Source organism: Phacochoerus africanus, chromosome 2 (genome assembly GCF_016906955.1).
Source record: "Phacochoerus africanus isolate WHEZ1 chromosome 2, ROS_Pafr_v1, whole genome shotgun sequence".
In the NCBI taxonomy this organism is placed as follows: Eukaryota; Metazoa; Chordata; class Mammalia; order Artiodactyla; family Suidae; genus Phacochoerus; species Phacochoerus africanus.
The window spans coordinates 137,482,385-137,503,715 of record NC_062545.1 but is presented as its reverse complement, the minus strand read 5'-3'; the positions used below and the strand labels follow the sequence as shown (position 1 = coordinate 137,503,715).

The 21,331-nt window shown below is 38.0% G+C and overlaps 1 protein-coding gene across 1 annotated transcript in view; it reads right to left on the bottom strand.

The window, feature by feature from the left end:
• DPH6 (diphthamine biosynthesis 6) overlaps window positions 1–15,455 on the bottom strand; it is a 167,008-nt gene extending 151,553 nt beyond the window's left edge. Inside the window, exons 1-3 of the mRNA XM_047766779.1 lie at window positions 15,354–15,455; window positions 11,474–11,568; window positions 4,788–4,981 (exon numbers count right to left, since the gene is read on the bottom strand). Coding sequence (XP_047622735.1) covers window positions 4,788–4,981; window positions 11,474–11,568; window positions 15,354–15,376 — 312 coding nt within the window. The 5' untranslated portion in view covers window positions 15,377–15,455. The remainder of the gene's footprint in view (window positions 1–4,787; window positions 4,982–11,473; window positions 11,569–15,353) is intronic.
• Between the last annotated feature and the right edge of the window lie 5,876 nt (window positions 15,456–21,331).

Here is a 21,331-nt window from a genome sequence, read left to right as displayed (position 1 = left end):
GAAAAATAATTTATAATTTTTTTTTTTAATTTTGGACTAATTTGTTCAATGATCCTTTAAAAGCCATCCACATTGCAGGAACACAGCTACACACTAGAGAGATAAAAGTGAAGAGCACTGACATTGTCTCTAAGGGTCTCACTGTCTAGCAAGAGACAATCATATAAACAATCCTAGTAATGTCCTGAGAAGCACAGCAAAGGTATGGACAAGCTGCCAAGGAAGAGACAGGAAGGCAAATTAGAGCTTATTGTATAGGAGGATATGAAATAAGAAGGGGTTCTTCAGGAGAATCAAGAGATAAAGGCACAGAAAAGCATAGGGAAAGACTCCGATACGAAAAAGCAATCTTCTAAAAACTGATAATTAGTCATTGTAACTTGAACCCAGAAGCTTGTGTGGGAACGGCAGTTAGGACTGCAAGGGCCTCTTCTTAAAAGAGTTTTCTTTTAAGAATGTGTTTGAACTTTATCTTAAGAATGGGTTACTTAAGTATTTTATGCAGGTCAGCTGATGATAATGTGGTAGAAAGGCCAGAGGGTGCACGAGGCAATATTGAAGGCAAGTGCCTGAGTCAGGAGACTCTTGTACACGCCAGATGAAAAACAAGTTACAGTGGGAATGAAGTCAAAGGATTGATTTCAGAAGTCAGAGAAGTAATATCAAAAGGTCCCAGGAATCCAATGGCTGTGGCTGATGTGAAAGGGAACTGAGAAAAGTGGAATCTGGTAGTGAGGTAGACTTAGGTGATGGGGTAAGTGATGATGTTTTTAAGTAAGAGGGAAATATAGGAAAACGAGTAAGTTTGTGCAGAAGCTTAAAGATGAATAAGTATTGAACCTGTTGAGTTTACCATGCATGTAGGATATTAAGGTGGAGAAACCATAAGCAACTGAATACACAGGTCCTAGAGTATAAGCTCACTGTTATGGCTCCAATGGTCAACTATTTTGAAAATGAAAAAACCCAAGAAGGAAAGAAAGGGAGGAGGAGAGAAAAGAAGGGGGTAGAGGGAGGAGAAAGATACTGAAAGAACTATCTAGAATGGTTCTCAAGTTTTTAAAGAACCCATTTATTTTCAGAAAATCTGTTACTCTTAACCCCCTGCCTCAGTTCACCATTCTAACAGCAACAGCCTGCTTTATATTTGGAGATCCACCCTTCCAACAGTGGGTTATGTTCTTCCTGCAGAAGCATAGTAATTGTGGTCCCAGTAATAATGACTCAGTCTGTCACTCCAGGAATGGTACACAATCTAGACCTGTCCAAATAAAATCGCCTTCTCCTACAACAACTGGCTCATGGATAATATAATTCAGTCCACTGAGTGACAATGAGACATAACTGGATTTTCCTTGGAGTTATTTAAGAGTGGACTTTTCCTACTAGATATGGACTAGGAAGAATGTAACTGTGCGCCATCTTCTAATCACAAGGGTCTAGACTGAGAATAGAATCAACAGAAAGTAAAGAGATATGCTGTTACTAAATAGGAAATTGCAGAAAGGATACAGAAGAAATAACCTTCAAGGTCCAAAGCAATGTTGTGACATTCCAGCATATCAAACATAAAGACACAATCGTAAAAGATAACAGATAAGAAAAATGAGTCAGCTAAAAAGGAACAAATATCACATTACCATCAAACTTCTCATCAACAAAATGTTAGAGGACCGTGGAGCAATGCCTTCAATGATTTGAGGAAAAATGACCTTCTAAAATTTTTAATTCAACCAATATATCAATCAAATATGAGGTTAGAATAAGAACATTTTCAAAATGCAAGGATTTGAAAGTAACTTCTCTAAGGAAATTTCTTAATGATGGATTCCATTGAAATTAGGGAATAAACCAAGAAAGGAGAATATCACAACCAATAAGTAGCTCCAAGCCAGTGGAGAAAGAAAGAATACATGATCCTTAAATATATTCTCTATAAGGATATGGTGTTTTCATATACCCTTCAGTAACTTTTGCATTGCTTTATGTGACTTAAAAGGAAAAAACCACCGAATCTGAAAATTACTCCATTTCGGAAATAATACAAATTATTTATATATCAAACTAATCCAGATGAGAACCAAAATGTTATTTTAATATTAAAGAAATTCTAAATAATAGAGATTAGCTATATGAAAACCAGATAGTTTGCTAACAGCTTGATATATATACATTTAAATAAAAAATGCAGTTCCATCTTTTTCTTAGAATAAGTGAAGACTAACTTGAGGAATTATAGCTTTTCTCGATTCCTTTTATAATTACTCAGCTTGATTTTATATATACACACACACACATATATATATATATACACACACACACATATATATATATATATACACACACACTCACCTGATAATCTATGGGACATAAAACTAATTTCTATTAGTTTTCATGACTTCTATAAAAGTTAGGAAACTTTTAATTCTGTAAATTCTCCAAGTCTTTCCTACTTCTTTTTGGCAATTAGTCAATTAAAATCTTTACAAAAATGAGTATCTCCCACTCAAAACATAGCTCTAATATTTTGGGGGGAAAAGTCACAAAAACAAGACTGACAAATGTGAAAATCACAAAATTGCAACCTGTTATAAATAGATGTTTTAAAATGAAAATGAATCTAAATGTTTTCAATTCTTCTTCATTAATATTCAAAAGATTAGAAAATGCAGTTCCATTTTTTTCTTAGAATCAAGTGAAGAGTAACTTGAAGAATTATAGCTTTTCAGGATTCGCTTTTTTCCATAATTACTCAATTATTCATTAGAATATGTAAGACCTCTATTGGAATCTTTGCACCAGTGTTTCATAAATGGATTTAACTATAAAAGCCTGGTTATACAATCTCTTCCATAAAAGCAATATATTTCCGATATTTATGTCCTTAAAATATCCTATAGTAAAATTAATATTTTTGCACAGGAAAAGAAGGAACTATTTAGTCTCAGACAACTTGATAACATCTCTTTCAGTTATAGTTATAATTATCATGTACGAACTTCCAAAGCAGAAGTTGTCAAGATTTAACATTAGCATTAATTTATGTCATAACTGATGGTTACTATAAAGATAATGGCAAAGCATCCATTTCTCCAAAGACAGCATGGATCGAAAGGGAAATTTCTTCTTAATTACTACTAATCAGCCCATTTTTAATTAAATTGATTAGTAATTTATTATCTTCCCCTTTCTCGGAAGGCTGTTATTATCACATAGTTTCTCCAAGGATATCAGTTATTAGTGATTTTTAAGCAATCCAATTACCTTTAGTTTTGAGTCCCACCATTTTGTAATATTGGTTTATACTAAAAATACCTAGTTATCTTTGTGCCTTGAGAAAGAAATTTTAAAAATGCAGAATTTGCACTCAGTATTTCACACCTCAAGGTGAACACTGTCAAGGTCTTAGTTGGCTACATGGACAGAAGTGAAACTTCTTTTATGCCTTCCCCTTTGTTTGATAATCAAAATAGTTGTTATTAGTATGTATATTTCCAGAGGAAAGAAACCAGGTCCCTGTGATTTCCTTTGAAAAGTATCTACTTCTTATACCATCCATAACTAAACAGTGAATAATGGAATTATTCTAAGTGTTTTCCCTATCAGTTTTTTTTTTTAAAAGGATAAATAGAAATATTTTCACATACAAAATAGGAAATATTTTCAAATTTAAAAGAATTGAGCTTCACATATTTTTTAAAATCAAAATCCTTAATTAATATTAAGCTTGATCAGCATCAAATTTAGAGTATAGCATCAAAGCAGCTATTTAGGACTAGAAAAATTTTCATGAGAGGAGCTCATAACATTAATTTTTCAGAAGCTAACTTCTCTAAAGAATGAGAAAATAAAATGTAATGTCCTTTGGTAGAAGAAGGGACAGAGATCTTCTTTACTTTCCTTCTTAAAAAATGTTAAGACATCAAAAAAAATATTGGTTTAAATTTTCTCTGGTTCATTAGCTATGCCTTATATGAATTACCTGTAGCTACTGGTAAAATTCATATTTAAGAATACTCAACTGTATTCAAATAGTTGACTATCAATGAGAATGAAAAGATAATTGCTTAATATAAAAGGAACTCCATTAATTAGCATCTACTGAGTATAGTACCTACTAGATCTATGAGCCCCATACCTTCTCTCCTAAGTTTTCCGTCTAGAGAAATTAACAATAGCTGCCCTAGTCTTATATACGGGGACTTAAGTGTTTAATTCATAACTCTTTCACTAACTTAAAGCAAGGCTCATCAGTCTCTCACTTTCTTTAGATCTATTTAAATTTCACTATATCAGAAAGGTCTTCCTTGACCACCCTCTGCCATCACTCGTTATTGCCTTGACTCTGCATCATCCTTCTTCACAGTACCCTTCACCACCACCAAACATATCATTTGTTTCTTTATTGTCTGCCTCCTTCCACTGGAAAGTAAGCTCGAAAAGAACAGGACTTTGTTGGATCTGTTCACTGCCTTATTCCCAGTGCCTAGAACTATATACTACAGGCACATAGTAAGCAAACAAAAGTATTTGCTAAATACATGATTGAAAGGTCATCAGCTCCAAAATCCCAAGGAAAAGAAAACTTAGTTAAATATCATTTGACAACCATGAGCACCAAATTTCATCAAAAGTGCTATTTTAGAGTACTGTTTAATATGAAAGCATAGTAACAATTTTCTATTCACAAAGACAAAATAGCCTTACGAAGGATAGTGGGCTACTGGCAGTTGTAAATTATAAATTACACACTAAATTCAGTAAATGTAATTAGTCACTATGCGTACCTTAACAAGTTTCAAAAGCTCATAGAGATCTTCAACCTCATCACCTTCACATCTGGTATACACTTGTCCTGTATCCACGCTCTTTCCTCTTATGGTGCGGCGATACAGGGGAAGAGCCATTGCTTCTGCATACAAATCAATGGCGTGATGGCCCACTGTCTGATACATGTAGCTATCCAGTTCATCTGACTCCACTGCAACAATTAAAGTGGAAATAAATGTAAAACAGAGTGAAAGAGAGCGGACTTGAAAGTATAGGTTTTATTGCTTGTGGAGAAATCAACACATAATTTAAAAGTTTACTACACGATATCTCTCTGCATTTATGAAATGAAATAAAATATATGAGTTACACATTTATTCAAGCTGCAAGTTCACATCATCAGCTCTAATCGTCTCTATTGTTAATTACAAATACAACTATACATGAATTTTTTAAACAATATATAGAATGTTTATAGAGAAGTAATGTTAGCAATAAAGTTTGCTAAGTTTATTCAATTAAAGATTTTATTTCAGGAGTTCCCGTCATGGCTCAGCGAAAAAGAATCTGACTGGTATTCATGAGGACGCAGGTTCGATCCCTGGCCCTGCTCTTTGGGTTAAGGATCCAGCATTACCATGAGCTGTGATGTAGGTCACAGATGCGGCTCAGATCTGGTGTTGCTTTTGCTATGGCTGTGGTGTAGGTGGCTACAGCTCCAATTCGACCCCTAGCCTGGGAACCACAATATGTTGCAAGCATGGTCCTAAAAATACCAAAAAAAAAAAAAAAGATTTTATTACATAAGTGTTTTTTCAAATCATTCAAGGTTATTCACGAACTCATTCAGAGTTGTAGAAAAATTTCTTTCTTAAATATCTACTTAGTTGATAAGTAACAAATATTTGTGAGAAAAAGTTAGATAAGCTACTGATATATTTTATCATTTTACTTCAAACACATAAACATATATAAATGCAAAACCATTAGAGCAGTTACAAATGTGTATAGAAACATAACTTAAACTAACAAGTAACACAATCAATGGATGTCACAGAATTCCACAAACATCAATATGAGTAAAATATTCCAAACAAATGGGTCATAGACTTTTTGGTGATACAAATGAACTTAGAAGTACACTGGAATAGGCTTTTTTATTTTTTTATTTTTCTTTTTACAGCTGCACCTGAGGTATAAGGAAGATCCCAAGTTAGGGGGCATATTGGAGCCACAGGTGAAGCCTATGCCCAGCCATGGCAACACTGGATCAAAGCTGCATATGAGACCTACACTGCAGCTTGTGGCAATACTGGATGCTTAACCCACTGAGTGAGGTCAGGAATCAAACCAGCATCCTCACAGAGACTGTATCAGATCCTTAACCTGATGAGCCACAATGGGAACTCCCTTTTTGACTCTTTTTTTGGTGTGTCTTTTGTCTTTTGTCCATTTAGGGCTGCACCAGTGGCACATGGAGGGGTCTACTTAGAGCTGTTGCTGCTGGCCTACGCCAGAGCCACAGCAACGCCAGGTCCGAGCCACATCTGCAACCTACACTACAGCTCATGACAACACCGGATCCTTGACCTGATGAGGGAGGACAGGGATCAAACCTGCAACCTCATGATTCCTAGTCGGATTCATCTTCGCTGTGCCACGACAGGGACTCCCCTTTTTGCCTTTTTAACATAATATTTTAGGAAAAAAAATCATGAATATACAAAAAGATTATTTGCAAAGATATTCATCACATTATTGTTTATAATAGATTGAAAATTATGGTATATTCACATAATGAAATACTATTCAGCAATTAATATAATTTTGAAGAGCATTTTCCAAAGTATGTTTTGCAGAATAGAAACCCAATGAGATAAACAGGTATTGTATGAAAAAAAAGTCAATTCGATTTATAAAAAAATGAGGATTAACCATGTTAAACAGGTGTCTTTGCTGTGATTCTTCCTAGGCTAATGTGCTTTAAGGTGCTCAAATATAGGGAGAATGTATTTCTTAAATTTCTCTCTCCACAGAACACTTATATTTCATACAGTATTTGTGTCCCAAAGATAATATCTAGAAAATGCTATGGTAGAATAATACTGATGACCAAGAAAATGCCCACAATGGTATTAAGTTTTTAAAAAGTTAAAAAACAATGCTTTACATACATGTACGTATATGTGTATACATGCATATATGACAAGCAGGTCTAGGCTTTCCATTGAATGTGAAAGTATTCTATCAAAAAGCATGAAAAATGGTGTTGGAAGGGCCCCTTCAATAATCAAAACTGCAACAATATGCCTTCAGATTTGGGATCACTAGGTTCAAATTTAGACTTGATCTTTAAATGTATTAGTTTTAAAGGCTATTGATACAATCAAATTCATATAGTTAAAGAACTTGAGTTTATCAGCATGAAACCTCCTAATATTGGCATGACAATAAAAACATTTTACTGACTACAAAAATCTAGAAGACAATTTCCCTTTAAGGCTCCATTTAGTCCCAACCACAATGTAACTTTTATTAATGGAAGCTACATAGCAACAATGGTATGAGATCAAATAAAACCAAGAGGCTCCACTGTTGCCTGAAGCAACCTCAATTAATAGGCCACAAAAGTTCCTACTACAAATTTAAAGAGATGGCTTTGTGAATTTTATGACAAGTTCACATTTATCCCCTTTAATGGGGATAAATTCATTTCCAGACTAACACTGAAAATTCAGGGCTGTGAATTTACTTTAACCAACTTTATACTGGAGTCATCTCTACCAGTCATTTTTCATCAAGGTTCCTTTACAACATGTTTGAGGGAAAAGATGTCAATCAATGAATCATTCAATAAATACCAATTTCCTGTTGACTTTAAATCAAGATTAGCTAAACCTTCTCCATCTACCAACCCACAGACAACTATTTTCTTCCATTACAATTATAGTTTTAGCTGATTTTTCCCAGCTTTTATTTTGTAATATTACAGTTCTACTTACTAGTAAAGTCTTTCTCACTAATTATTCTAAATAAATATCTCCATCCCACTATTTGGCATAATGTAAAGATATACCTTGTTTGTCATCTTCCTTACCCTGCTAATGAACCTTAAGCACATGGAATATTATAAACACAGTCCCCAACTTACAATGGTTTAATGCAAGATTTTTTGACTTTGCAAAGGTGCAAAAGCAATATGCATTCAGCAGAAACTGTATTTCAAATTTTGAATTTTCATCTTCTCCCAGCCTAGTGAGACATGGTTAATACTCTTTGTGATGCTGGGCAATGTCAGGGAGCCACAGATCCCAGTCAGCCACACAATCGTGAGGGTAAACAACAAATACACTCACAACCCACACAACCATTCTGTTTTTCATGTCCACACACCACAGTATTCAATAAACCACATGAGATACTCAACACTTTATTATAAAATATCCTTTGTGTTATATGATTTTGCCCAACTATAGGGCAATATAAGTGTTCTAGACACAGTTTAGGTAGGCTAGGCTAGGCTAAGCTATGATAATCAGTAGGTTAGGATTATTAAATGAATTTTTGACTTAGGATATTTTCAAGTTATATATTTCAACAAAAACCCACTGTAAGTCAAGGATGACCTGCACATTAATGATACACTGCAAAGTAACTGTAATAATTCATGCATGAAATCTGAAAATAAGACAGAAATGCCAGGAAGAGAACTTATATCATGTACACATTATATAAACAATCTACTTTTTAAATACTAAAACTTCTAAAGATAGAAAGTTTAAAAAACTCACTTGCCTGTCTGGCCACAAGGAATAAGAGAAATTCTTTCCTTTGGTAATAGAACACAATCCTGCAAGGAAATTCTGCTTCTTCTTTTATAATACAGAAGTTACAGTATAGTCCCTTCTCATCCTTAGTCAAATAATTTTCTTTCGGAGTTCCCATCATAGCTCAGTGAAAATGAATCTGACTAGTATCCATAAGGATGCATGTTAGATTCCTGGCCTCCCTCAATGAGTTAAGGTTCCAGTGTTGCCCCGAGCTGTGGTGTAGGTTACTATGCCGCTCGGATCCTGGGAACCTCCATACACCTTTGGTGCAGTCCTAAAAAGACAAAAAAAAAAAAAAAAAAGGAAATGGTTTTAGGAGTTCCTGACGTGGCTCAGTGGTTAATGAACCTAACTAGTATCCAAGAGGACATAGGTTCAATCCCTGGCTTTGCTCAGTGGGTTAAGGATCCAGCATAGCTGTGAGCTGTTGTACAGGCCACAGATGTGGCTCTGATCCTGCATGGCTGTGGCCGGCAGGTACAGCTCCGATTTGACCCCTAGCCTGGAAACCTCCATATGCCCTGGGTATGGCTGTTAAAAAAAAACAAAACAAGAATTTTCTCTTTATTAAAGTCAGAAATAGGAGTTCAGAGAGTTCCTGTTGTGGTGCAGTGGAAACAAATCCAACTGGTATCCATGAGGATGTGGATCCAATCCCTGACCTCACTCAGTGGGTGGGGGATTTGGTGTTGCCATGAGCTATGAATGTAGGTCACAGATGTGGCTTGGATCTGGCATTGCTGTGGTGCAGGCTGGCAGCTGTAGCTCCAATTTTACCCCTAGCCTGGGAACTTGCATATGCGGTCGGCGAGGCCCCAAAAAAGCTAAAAGAAATAGATCATATTCTAAACACACCAGTTCTAAAAAGCTGTTATTATTCAACATCAGAAATCCAGTACAAAATCCTAAAGCATGTGTTTACGTCAGTCCTCTATAGGATCTCTACAGGACCTGTTCTATTTCACCCTATAAAATATTTCTAATCTCTATCTTTCCACTTCACTTCCAGCATTCCTTGGGTCTTAATCACAGAAGGAAAGAAAATGCAAATATCTGACTGAAATAATTGTTTGCTATTCCAGGGCTTATGCTAGTTAGTTCATTATTCATCTGTCCATCAATAAACCTTGAGTGAATGCCTACCAGAGGCACGGAGTTGTCCCAAGTACTGAGGAGCAATTAAAGGAACACAGAAGATATGACCTCTTCTCTCAAGTAGCTTACACTTTGAGGATTTAAAAACAAAACAAAAAAAAGACAAAATGAATAAAATATAATTGTAAAATGATATAAAAATAGAAATTCAACAGACTGGAAGCACTGAAGAAGAAAGGAAGAGAGAAAGAAAGAAAATATTTAGTGCTAAATTCAAATTCAATTGAATTTACTGGGTGCCTACTTTATGCCAGGAAATATGATTAGCATTTTCATATACAATACTCCTCTAATTCATCCTAAAATAACGGTACAGCAAAAGTATGGAATCTTGAAAGGAGTTGAATAAAGAGGATGACAAAAAAAATTCGTACCAGAAAAGCAGTAATAAAGTTAGGCAAGTGTTCATCCCCACTTATTACATTTTAGCAGTTAATACCTATGGTTTTATGGGTATAATAAGAATATAAAAAATAAATCAGTGAATACTCTTCTTTCTTTCTTTTAATTTTTTCTCCTTTTATGACCACATCTACAGCATATGGAAGTTCTCTGGCCAGGGATTAAATTTGAGCCACAGCCATGACCTACATTGCAGCTGCAGCAATGTCAGATACTTTAACCCATTGTGCAGGGCCAGGGATGGAACCCACACCTTTGCAATGACCTGAGCCTCTGTAATCGGATTCTTAATCCACCGTGCTATGGTGGGAACTCCTTTATTTTTCTCTTGTTAAAAGTCTAATAGGGAAAAGGAATATATATATGTATAATTATGTGTGGTGATGGACATTAAGTAAACTTATTGTAGTAATCATATCACAATATTATATCAAATCAATATGTCATACACCTAAAACCAACAGAATGCTACATATCAATTATACATCAAAAAGAAAAGATATTGTTTTTGGTGGTGTCATGTCACTCTCAAACTGTTGTGTTGAAATCCTAATATCTAGCTCCTCAAAATGTGACCTTACTTGGGAATAGGGTCACTGCAGATATAACTAGTTAAGATGAGATGATAGAGTGAGTCCTTTATCCAAAATATGATTTGTGTCCTTATTAAAAGAGGAAATTTGGACACAGACATGGACACAGAGAAAAAAAGTTCTAAATGGAGAAATTTCGCCGGAAAATAAAACTGAAAAAAGTAACTAAAATAAGGACTGTGGATTACTTGTGGACATTCTTAGTACCACAGACAAATAAAAAGTGGGAATGTATTGCTCCATGCCTCTCTCAAGTCTCATATATTTAGCTTACACCGAAAATGGCTAAACTGGATGCTTTTTAATAATAAAATTCATATATTATCATTTACTAATATATTTCTTACTTCCCAAGCTCCAAGAAGCTGTATCTTATTTACCTATAAATTGCCTACAACATTTGGAAAAGTGCTGTATTAGAACAGCAGTGCAAGAAGTAAGAGGATTCAAGTCTCAGTTCTGCAAGTTTACTCTAGCTATTTTACCTTGGACAAATTTATACAACTCTAAACTTTAGTATTTCTGTCCAATTAAACACTCTAGGAGCTCTTATAAGGATTAAAAGCTATGTAATTGAAAACATTTAGTTTAGAATGCAGCACCTAATTGGTGCTAAAGATATATAAGTTCCTTTTATGTCTCTGCATACTGTATACACAGAATGCAATTATAAAGTGGGAATTTCAGTCATCTAGAGAATTTTCCAATAAACATATTGGTTACCTTGGTTTTCAGCTGGTCTTAGATTTGCTAAAGCAACGATCTGATGCCCAGCAGCAATGCACTGCATCATATTGTAACAGCTGTCCTTCCCACCACTGAAAAATAAAGAAATAGATAAGGAGATAAATATCAGAGTACTGACCATTATTCAACATAGAATCATCGGCTATCAAAAGAGGACACACTATTTTTCAGAATATTTGAGGGACTATTTTAACATCAGAATGCAAAAACCATGTAATTTCCATAGCTTATGCAACTGATTAAATGAACCTGAATACCTAAGGTTGCTACTCACAAGAGCTTATGAAATTATACGCCATTATAACAAAGACTATGCTAAATAAAAAATGGCAATTTTGGTTAGCGATAGTGGCATTGCTTAATATATAAGTAATATATATGCATTTTGCAAATAAAAAATGATTTAACTTTACTTTCCAGTTAAACACTTACTATATATACTCAGATGAAACTGTCTATGAAAAAGTAGAAAAGAATGTCTGTTCTACTTTAAGAAATCTAACAACTAATTACTATCACCAATTAAAGAATTAGGGTTTCCATTGTGGTGCAGTGGAAATGAATCCGACTAGTATCCTCAAGGATGCAGGTTCCATTCCTGGCCTTGCTGAGTGGGTCAGGGATCTGGTGTTGCCATTAGTGTGGTGTAGGTCATAGATGCTGCTTGGATTTTGGATTTCATGTTGCTGTGGCATAGGCCTGCAGCTGTAGCTCTGATTTGACCCCTAGCCTGGGAACTTCCATGTGCTGTGGGTGTGGCCCTAAAAAGAAAAAGAAACAAACAAACAAAAAACCCAGTCCAACTAAAGAATCAATAAAGATTTAGGATCCAACCAAATTATCAAATGACAAAGTTTGATATACTTGGTGGGTTCAAATTCTGCAGCGGTTGAAAGCAAAATGCTGAATTATACTAGGAAAATTTAACATCAATACTATCAGTACTTCAACTTTTAGCTATCACTACATATGATGGCAGGACAAGGCCTGAGTCATAAATCTAGTAAACAGATTGGCAGGGACTTCTAAATTCTGGTACCAAACCTACCTAAGGTAAAGGCAAATCACTTAGTCAAGACCAGTAGTAGTTCACCTCTAACAAGGTTGAATGGCAACCTTTATACTATTTTGGTTTAATAGTCCAGTGCTTCTCACTATTCATGCTTCTTCCTTTCTTTTGTCACTGTCTCTCTACCTTTTTCCCCCCTCCCATTTCCCTTCGCTCCAATCTTTGCTTAAGATCTGCAAATGCACTTCTACATAAAGTTTAGACCTATTCATAAGCAAAGAAACTAGAAGTCTGATTATCCTAGCACCTGGCCCTTTTGCCTTGTATTTTAGTTTCCAACATCTGTCTGCCTCTACCATACTCTGATTAGTAACAACAATCATTCCAGAACTTCTCCAGGGGGAAGAAGGCTGTCTCCTCGGATTATGATACTCCCCTAAGTACATCTTCCACAACTTCCCCTATTGAAGTTTTTCCACAGGGAAAAACATCTAATTCTTTAGAATATTTAGAATATTAAAGATTAAAGGGTATCATCCACAATCAGAACTTGGCCTTCTATTTTAAAACATGCTATCATTTCAAATAGAATTGTAAAATAGTATTTCCCCAGTTGTGTTTTGTGGCACACTAATGTCCAATTAATACTCTAAGAGCAAAAGGTTTTCAAATAACTTTGTACAATGCTGAGCATGTTACCTTTTAGAACATCACAAAGTACATAAGCATGTTAGGTAAGACATCCTACAAAAGATCAGAATTTTAGTTCCCGGAGTTCCCATCATGGCTCAGTGGTTAACGAATCTGACTAGGAACCATGAGGTTGTGGGTTCCATCCCTGCCTTGCTCAGTGGGTTAAGGATCCGGCATTGCCATGACCTGTGATGTAGGTTGCAGACGCTGTTTGGATCCCACGTTGCTGTGGCTCTGGCGTAGGCCAGTGGCTACAGCTCCAATTCGACCCCTAGCCTGGGAACCTCCATATGCCATGGGAGCAGCCCTAGAAAAGACAAAAAAAAAAAAAAGAATTTTAGTGCCCAATTCTGAGATACTAAGCTAAGTTAGTCAATGTGCTTGGGTTTACATGCTTCATTATAAAACTAGAGAATGGCCTAATTCTTTTAAATTCAATGATTCAATCTTTTGTGTATTAGGAAAATAATGCCCTTCATGGTCTAAGGATATGTAAGAATCTTGGTTTCACTCATTCTCTAGAACACACACGCTTATCCCATCTCTAGTACACACACATACACACACTACATATGTATATTGTAAACAGATTCACTGTATTGGGTTTAATTCCAAATACATTCAAGTGTATATGAATACAAATATATATGTATTATGTATGCATTCATAAGTATGTATTGTTATGTATTCCTACTTACAGCATGTCTTTCAACAATTTATAAAGATCTAACATTAAAGCAAGAATTTTCCAACACTGCTTTTTAAATAATTTGCTTTTTTATTATAAAAGTAATGCATGCACATTTAGAGTATTTAGTGCAATGGATTATACCAATCTTCCTCTCTCTTTCCCACCAACATTTCTGAGATTTTTAGTTAGGTGTCTTACTTTAATGGTTAAACTTTTGGCAAATTGCATGTGGATGCAAATTACTCATATCCTGGATTGCCTTTTATCCTTGTTTATCTACATTAAATAAAGTCCATAATGGTCAAAGCTTAATCATTCACTTTACAGAAGAAATTTAGTTAATAAAAATAATTCTCTTGACTCTAAAGTCTAGAATCCTAACAATGGCACTGAGGTAAAATAAACGTGAATATACTATAACTGCAGAAGGAATTAGCATGTTATATCAAGAGTTCTTAATAGGAAACACTATTGTCAGCCAGTATTAATCACCTAGGGCACAGAATAAAAACTTTCATTAAATCTTCAATGGGCTTACAAAAGAAAACACATGATTCCATGCATCACTCTATACAGATCCAAATCTCATCAAACAAATATTTAAGTAGTCTAAATTCCCTTCTGCATGTTATTTTGTTTCCTTTTGCTTGGGTTTACAGATTGAGAATGGAGACACTGAAACTGACCTTTGGTTGTGATAGAACTTTCTTTAGACACCTAAATATGATGGGTTACTATAGATTTCAAATTCCTTTCGGAATATGGGGTATGCTACCACTAGGTCACTCTAAAACAATGAGTGTCCAAAGCAACTGCAACTGGATTTGGGATAAAACGGGTAGAAGTCCCTTTATTCTTGAGCACCAAGGTAAAAATACATCCTTGTCCTAAGCAGCCCAGTCACTACTGGGACGGCAGGCGAGGGAGAGGTGGTCTTTTGTGGGAGAGGGCAGGGCTGGTGACAACCTAGGGAACAAGGCAGGGACTGCAGGGAACTAGACAAGAGGATGAAGAAGGCGAGAAAAGGGAAGGGTGACTGAGTGAGTGGCCTTAAGTAGAGCCTCTCAAACTTCACAGCCCATTACGGCTTTTAAAAATCCGACTCCGGACCGGGTCAGAGGAATTAGGCCAGGCCTCTGGCAGTGAAACCCAGGCATCAGCAGTTTTAAACTGAGGCCACTGTGAACGTAAGTTTGGGGGCCAGAAGACCAGAGGCAGTGACCAGCAGAGAGGAGGAGCTCCAGCCAGGGACCCGGGAATTAGCCGGGCCGGGGAAAGCCCGAAGGCTCCGCCTCTTCCTGCGGCCGGGTGGAGACGCCGAGCCCGACATGCGGCTCCTCCAGGGACAGCCGGGGTACGGCGGCGGCGGCAGCGGCGGGAGTAGCAGCGGCAGCAGCTCTAGCACCTCAGCAGGAAAGGACAAGAAACTGTCAGGGAGGAGGAAGGCACCGGCCCCGTGTTACCTGATCAGAGCCGCGACCCTCATGGTCGGCGCAGTGCGCGTGCGTGCGGCAGGCGCAGGCGGGAGCCGGGAAGTCGCCCCGCCCTGATGCGCGCGGGGCCTCGCCCGGGTGTCCGCTCCGCCGCCTGTCAGACAATCGGCTCTGCGGCCCCTGCGGCCGCCGCCAGGACACCTGGGTGTCCAGGATGCCCCACCTTGGCGCCTTGTCCCTGTGGCAGGGACGTCCTGGCCTAGAAAAGAAGACTGTTTAGGCGCGGTCTAACCACCTAACTGAGGGCACTGAAGCTGCCTGGGAGGGGTAGGGCCCGCGTCGCAGAGCCCAGGTTGGGGATCAGGGTTTGTTTGGTAGGAGAAAGTTCCAAGTCGTCACACTGCCAGTTGAAGCTCTTGTGGACTTGCAGAGGGAGAGGAAGTTTGTCCTTACTTTCTCAGCCCCCCACATCACAGGACCTGCATCCTTTAGGTTTTTAGTTTTTGTCTCCTGAGTTCCCGCAGACCTACTTCTGGGGCTTCTCTCAGGATCGTTGGGCTCCCTGTGGTTTGAGTTCTTTGGTGATAAAGATGCTCAGAAGCGGATTGAAGCTCATCACCAAAGGGCAGTGGCCTTACAGAAAGAAAATCCAACTTCTAAATTCATTCACCAGGTATCCATTGAGTGTCTTTCCTGTACCCGGCAGTGTTTTAGGCTCCTGGGATACGTCCGTGAATAAAACTGGCGTTCCCATGGTGGCTCAGCCGTAAGGAGCCGGAATAGTATCCATGAGGACTTGGGTTCTATCCCTGGCCTCCCTCAGTAGGTTAAGGGCCCAGCGTTCCTGTGGCATAATGCCAACAGCTGCAGCTTGGATTAGACCGCTAACCTGGGAACTTCCATATGTCATACCTGTGACCCTAAAAGAAAAAAAAAAAGTAAGAATTACTTCCCTCAAGGAGTTTATATTGGAGTGGGGAGAGCAGACAATGTACAGCTTAAAAAAAAAAAAAATCATGGTACTTTTTTTTTTTTTTTTTTAAGTGCTGTAAGAAAAATAGAGCTTGAGAGGAATCAGGAAGGAGGCGGAAGGACAAGTTGCCAACTTGAAAGAGGAGAGGCAGCTGCGTTGGTGTTCTCTAGGCAGAATAAAAACTAGAACCAAGGCCTTTGGTGCAGTATATGTTTGTGGAGGAAAAAGGTCTGTGGTGGGTGTGGCTGAAGCAAAGCAGACAAGGCCCAGAGTGACTGAAAAAAATGCACAACGTTAAAGTTGTGAGTTAAGATTTATTGGGAGCAAAATGAGGACTATGCCTGGGAGATAACATTTCAGATGGCTCTGAGAATGTCTCTAAAGTGGTAGGGGGGAATGTTAGTATATATGTGATTTTGGTGAAGGGAGGAGGGGAGGGGGTACATGTAACCAGGCACACATTTTGCAGAAGGTTGCTGTTAGTCTCCTGAAGGTTACTGCTAGTCTTGAGAAGCAGATGTCATGGTGAAGGATTTTAGTGCTTTTTTAGATATGAGGAGATTCAGGAATTGGGCTCAGAAAATCTCCTGACAATATCTAACTCTGAATATCCGTTCTGCCAGTTTTCCCAGAGCACAGAGTGTCTCACTCCTGATCTCTACCCTGAGCTCTTTCAGGGGGTGTTGAGGGTCAGCAGATGCAGGGACTCAGGATGTAATCCTTGTAGTAGAGGCAGATGGCAACTGCCAATCTCCATTTCACACAGTGATGGAGGGAGGATGATCATATAGGTGTTATTACCAACCCTTCCAGACAGACTCCAACCAGGGTCCTCTTGTCTGATTTGGTTCAGAAACAAAAGAAAGTTTAATTCTTTTTAATTTTTTGCTTTTTAGGGCTGCACCCGAGGCATATGGAGGTTCCCAGACTCGGGGTCTAATCAGAGCTACAGCTGCCAGCCACAGCCACAGCCATAGCAATGCAGGATCCGAGCCTCATGCGACACCACAGCTCTCGGCAACACAGGATCCTTAACCCATTGAGTGAGGCCAGGGATCGAACCTGCAACGTCATGGTCCCTAGTCAGATTCGTTTCTGCCGCACCATGAAGGGAACTCCGGGAAAGTTTAATTCTTTGATGGAAGAGTAGAAGGTATGAGTTCTTTGGCTCCAGAGGACAGGCTTTTCCCAACAGGCTGTGGGTGGGCAGGTCTGCTTTATAGGGTTCTTGTCAGCAGGAAGGGGCACAGCTGTTTTGCTCAGAACACTTCAGGCTTAAGTGCCAGGCACAGCATCTCTGTACCCAGTATGCTGCCCCATCTTGAATTGAGGTGTCCCGTGAAGTGCTTCTGCACACAACTTGACCAAGTCGGGTTGTACTCTGGGAACTGTAATACCATGTATTAGGTTCAAGGCCTCTGCCCACGACCCCTATAGGGAAGTGTAACTAGACAAAGCACAGAAGAGGAAGTCAGACCTTATCATCTAGATTCCATCTTATATTTCCAGGGAACCCCAGAAAGAGCTTTGCCAGTGACATAGGCTCTTATTGGCACATTAATGACTTTGCCTCTTACCTTGAGTGAAGTGAGTGGCCATTGCAGGACTTTAAAACTTTGAAAGAATGACATTTGCTGTCTTGAGAATACACCTATTAGGAGGCTTTTGCAATAATCCAGGAGAGAAATGATGGAGCGTGGAATCAGGATGATAATAGCAATTTTGGTGATAAGTGGGAAAATTCCAGCTCTATTTTGAAAGTAGAGCTAATAGAGTGACATGGATTAAATATGGGATGTGAGAGGAAGAAATCTCTGAAGGACGATGCTAGTGTCATGAATTAAATAAATAAATACATGTAAGGAACTTAGACACTTAGACTTGTACCCAGTATATAGCATTCAATTTTGTTATACTAGAATGTTCTTATTAACTCTACTACTCTTAGTATGGGTAACTAGAGCAGTGACAGACTTCAGACCAGTTTCAGCATCTAAAATACAATTTTAAAGTTCTATAACAGTGGATATTTACCATTTCGAGTCAAATATTTAAGGAGCCTACAATCTAGTTAGGGATGACAGATACAAGTGTTTAAAACATGTCATCCCAAAATATGCCATTTTGGTATACTGATTATTTTAAGTTGAGGGCACTTGAGAAATAGCATATGCAAGAAGGGCACTCTGACCTTATTATTTTTGAAAGCAGGAGATAAAACTCCCATGTAAAAAGTGCCCTCTCTGTACTTGGTGGGGAAAAAAACATTTTCGTTGCCAGAGGTGGAAAGTGGAGAATCAAGGCCAAAAGAAATCTGAGTGAACAGAACTTGTTAAAATACAAATTATTATCCTTGTTTCATGTCTCCACATAGTTTATTTACTTTTCCACAATTACCTCTCTCATTCCAACCTACTGTAGAAGCATGTAGGTTCTGCCGTCTTTGACAGGGTCAGGGGGAGGGGAGGACTTTATTCTATTGTGAAGTCTCCCATTTCCATGTAAGACATTTTAGTAAAACTCGTATGCCTTTTTCCTATTAATCTGTTATATGTGAGTTTGATTCTTGGCCAGAGAACTTACAAGTGTGGAGGAAGATGATACCAGATTACCCAGTGTCATGAAAAGCCAAAATGAGTAATTTCAACACCAGTGTGTTTAAGAAAATGCTTTAATTTATTTTGAAACACATATATCAATCCTGAACATAGTAACACACTAACATTGAAACTTGATGAAGTGTTTTTAAAAGGACTGGCGGGAGTTCCCATTGTGGCTCAGCAGGTTATGAAACCAGCTAGTATCCATATGTGGGTTTGATATCTGGCCTGGCTCAGTGAGTTAAGGATCCGGTGTTGCTGTGAGCTCTGGTGTAGGTTGCATATGGAGCTTGGATCCTGTGTTGCTGTGGCTGTGGGGCAGGCTGGTAGCTACAGCCCTGATTCGACCCCCAGCCTAGGAGTTTCCATATGCCACAGGGGCGGCCCCCCCAAAAAAATAAAAGTAAAAAAGGACTTGTAAGTTAATAAGGAAAACCAATTTTTAAGTAGGAATGAACATTTGTTGATAATAATTTGCCCAAATTTCAAGAAAATTTGGCTTAGCAAGATCCCTGTTCTACATCACTAGTGTAAAGGCAACTGCAGCCCAGTCAATGTCAACAAGTCAATAGATTTCATAGCAAATAGTCTAAAGTAATTCCTTTTATAATGTATTGAAATGACTTGCCCAAGATTCACCTCTCAAAAGCATTCTGAGTTTCCTTCAATCTCAAATGGTTATAGATGACTATGGATTAGTTTGTAGAGCCAACAAAATAGGTGAGTGGAAAATCAGCCTCAAAAAATCTCAGTCACTTGCCATTTTACTTAGGGGAAACTCTTCATAGCCAAACACTGTTGCTGGTAATAAAAAGTTGCAAGCTGTCACTGAATTCTGCTTCCTTGGCAGCACATCTCAATGATAGATGGAGATGATTGATAAAGATTCAGATAATCAAATTTAAGACTCTGCAGGTAGTTACTTCTCCGACAGCTTGAAAGGATTAACATCTCAAGCCTGTGCATCTCCCTGAATCATGCCATGTAGGGAGTTATCAGATAGTTTCCTGGTGAGGATTTAGGAAAAAAGGAATTAAATAATTATTTGGAGCATCAATTTAAGGGCATCATTATATGAGTGTCTGATGCATTTATTTTAATAATGACAACTTATATGGACAAGGCACTCTTCTAAGTGTTTTATGGTATCGTGACATTTAAATATCACAGCAAACCTATGAAGTAAGATACATTGTTATTCCTGTTTGCAGATGAGAAAACTGAGCACAAAGAAGTTAAATAATCTGCCTGTATTAGTCATTTGGGGCTGATTTCACGAAGTACTCTAATCTGGGTGACTTAAGCAACAGATATTTCTTAATAGTTCTGGAGGCTGGGAAGTCTGAGATCAGAATACTGATATGATCAGATTCTGGTGAGAATTCTCTTCCTGGCTTGTAGATGGGTGTATCCCCAGGGTGGAGAAAGAGTTTTCTTACAAGAGTACTAATCCCATTCATGAGGGTCCAAAGTCATTTCCTAATTACCTCCCAAAGGCCTCACCTCCAAATACCATGATATTGGGGATTAGAGCTTCAACATAAGAATTTTGGGGTGACACAGACTTTCAGTCTATAGCTCAGCCTTAAATCCTAGAACAAATAAGTGACAGAACAAAGATTCAAACCTAGGCAGCCTAGCTCTAAAGTCTATGCTCTTAACCACTATACTATATCTGCCACTGAATATCATATTTCAGATTTTCTAAGAGATTGTATAGAGATCTTCATTTTAGTTAATTCCTTTTTTGATATCGGAGACTAATTTTTAAAATTGTTATTGCTGTGCATAGCAAATGAAACATACCTGCTTATTATTAATTTTATAACTTATCTTTAGAGAATAACCTTTATTCCTTTACTCAACTGGTATTTATTGATTGCCTATGATGTTTATTTATCAAAATTTTATTTTATTTTTATTACATTTATTTATTTATTTATTTATGTCCTTTTACCTTTTCTAGGGCCACTCCTGTGGCATGTGGAGGTTGCCAGGCTAGGGGTCGAATCAGAGTTGTAGCCCCTGGCCTAAGCCAGAGGTACAGCAACGCAGGGGCCGAACCATGTCCGAGACCCACACCACAGCTCACGGCAACGCTGGATCCTTAACCCACTGAGCAAGGCCAGGGATCAAACCCACAACCTCATGGTTCCTAGTCGGATTCGTTAACCACTGCGCCATGACAGGAACTCCTACATTTATTTTAGTATAGAAAATGGTACCATTTATATTAGAAGTTTTGAGTATTTTAATAAAATGCATTTATAAATATAAACTATGAATTAAATTTCATTTCTTTTTTTTTGCCTTTTTTTCTTGGGCCACTCCCGCGGCATGTGGAGGTTGCCAGGTTAGGGGTCTAATTGGAGCTGTAGCTGCTGGCCTACGCCAGAGCCACAGCAACGTGGGATCTGAGCCATGTCTGCAACCTA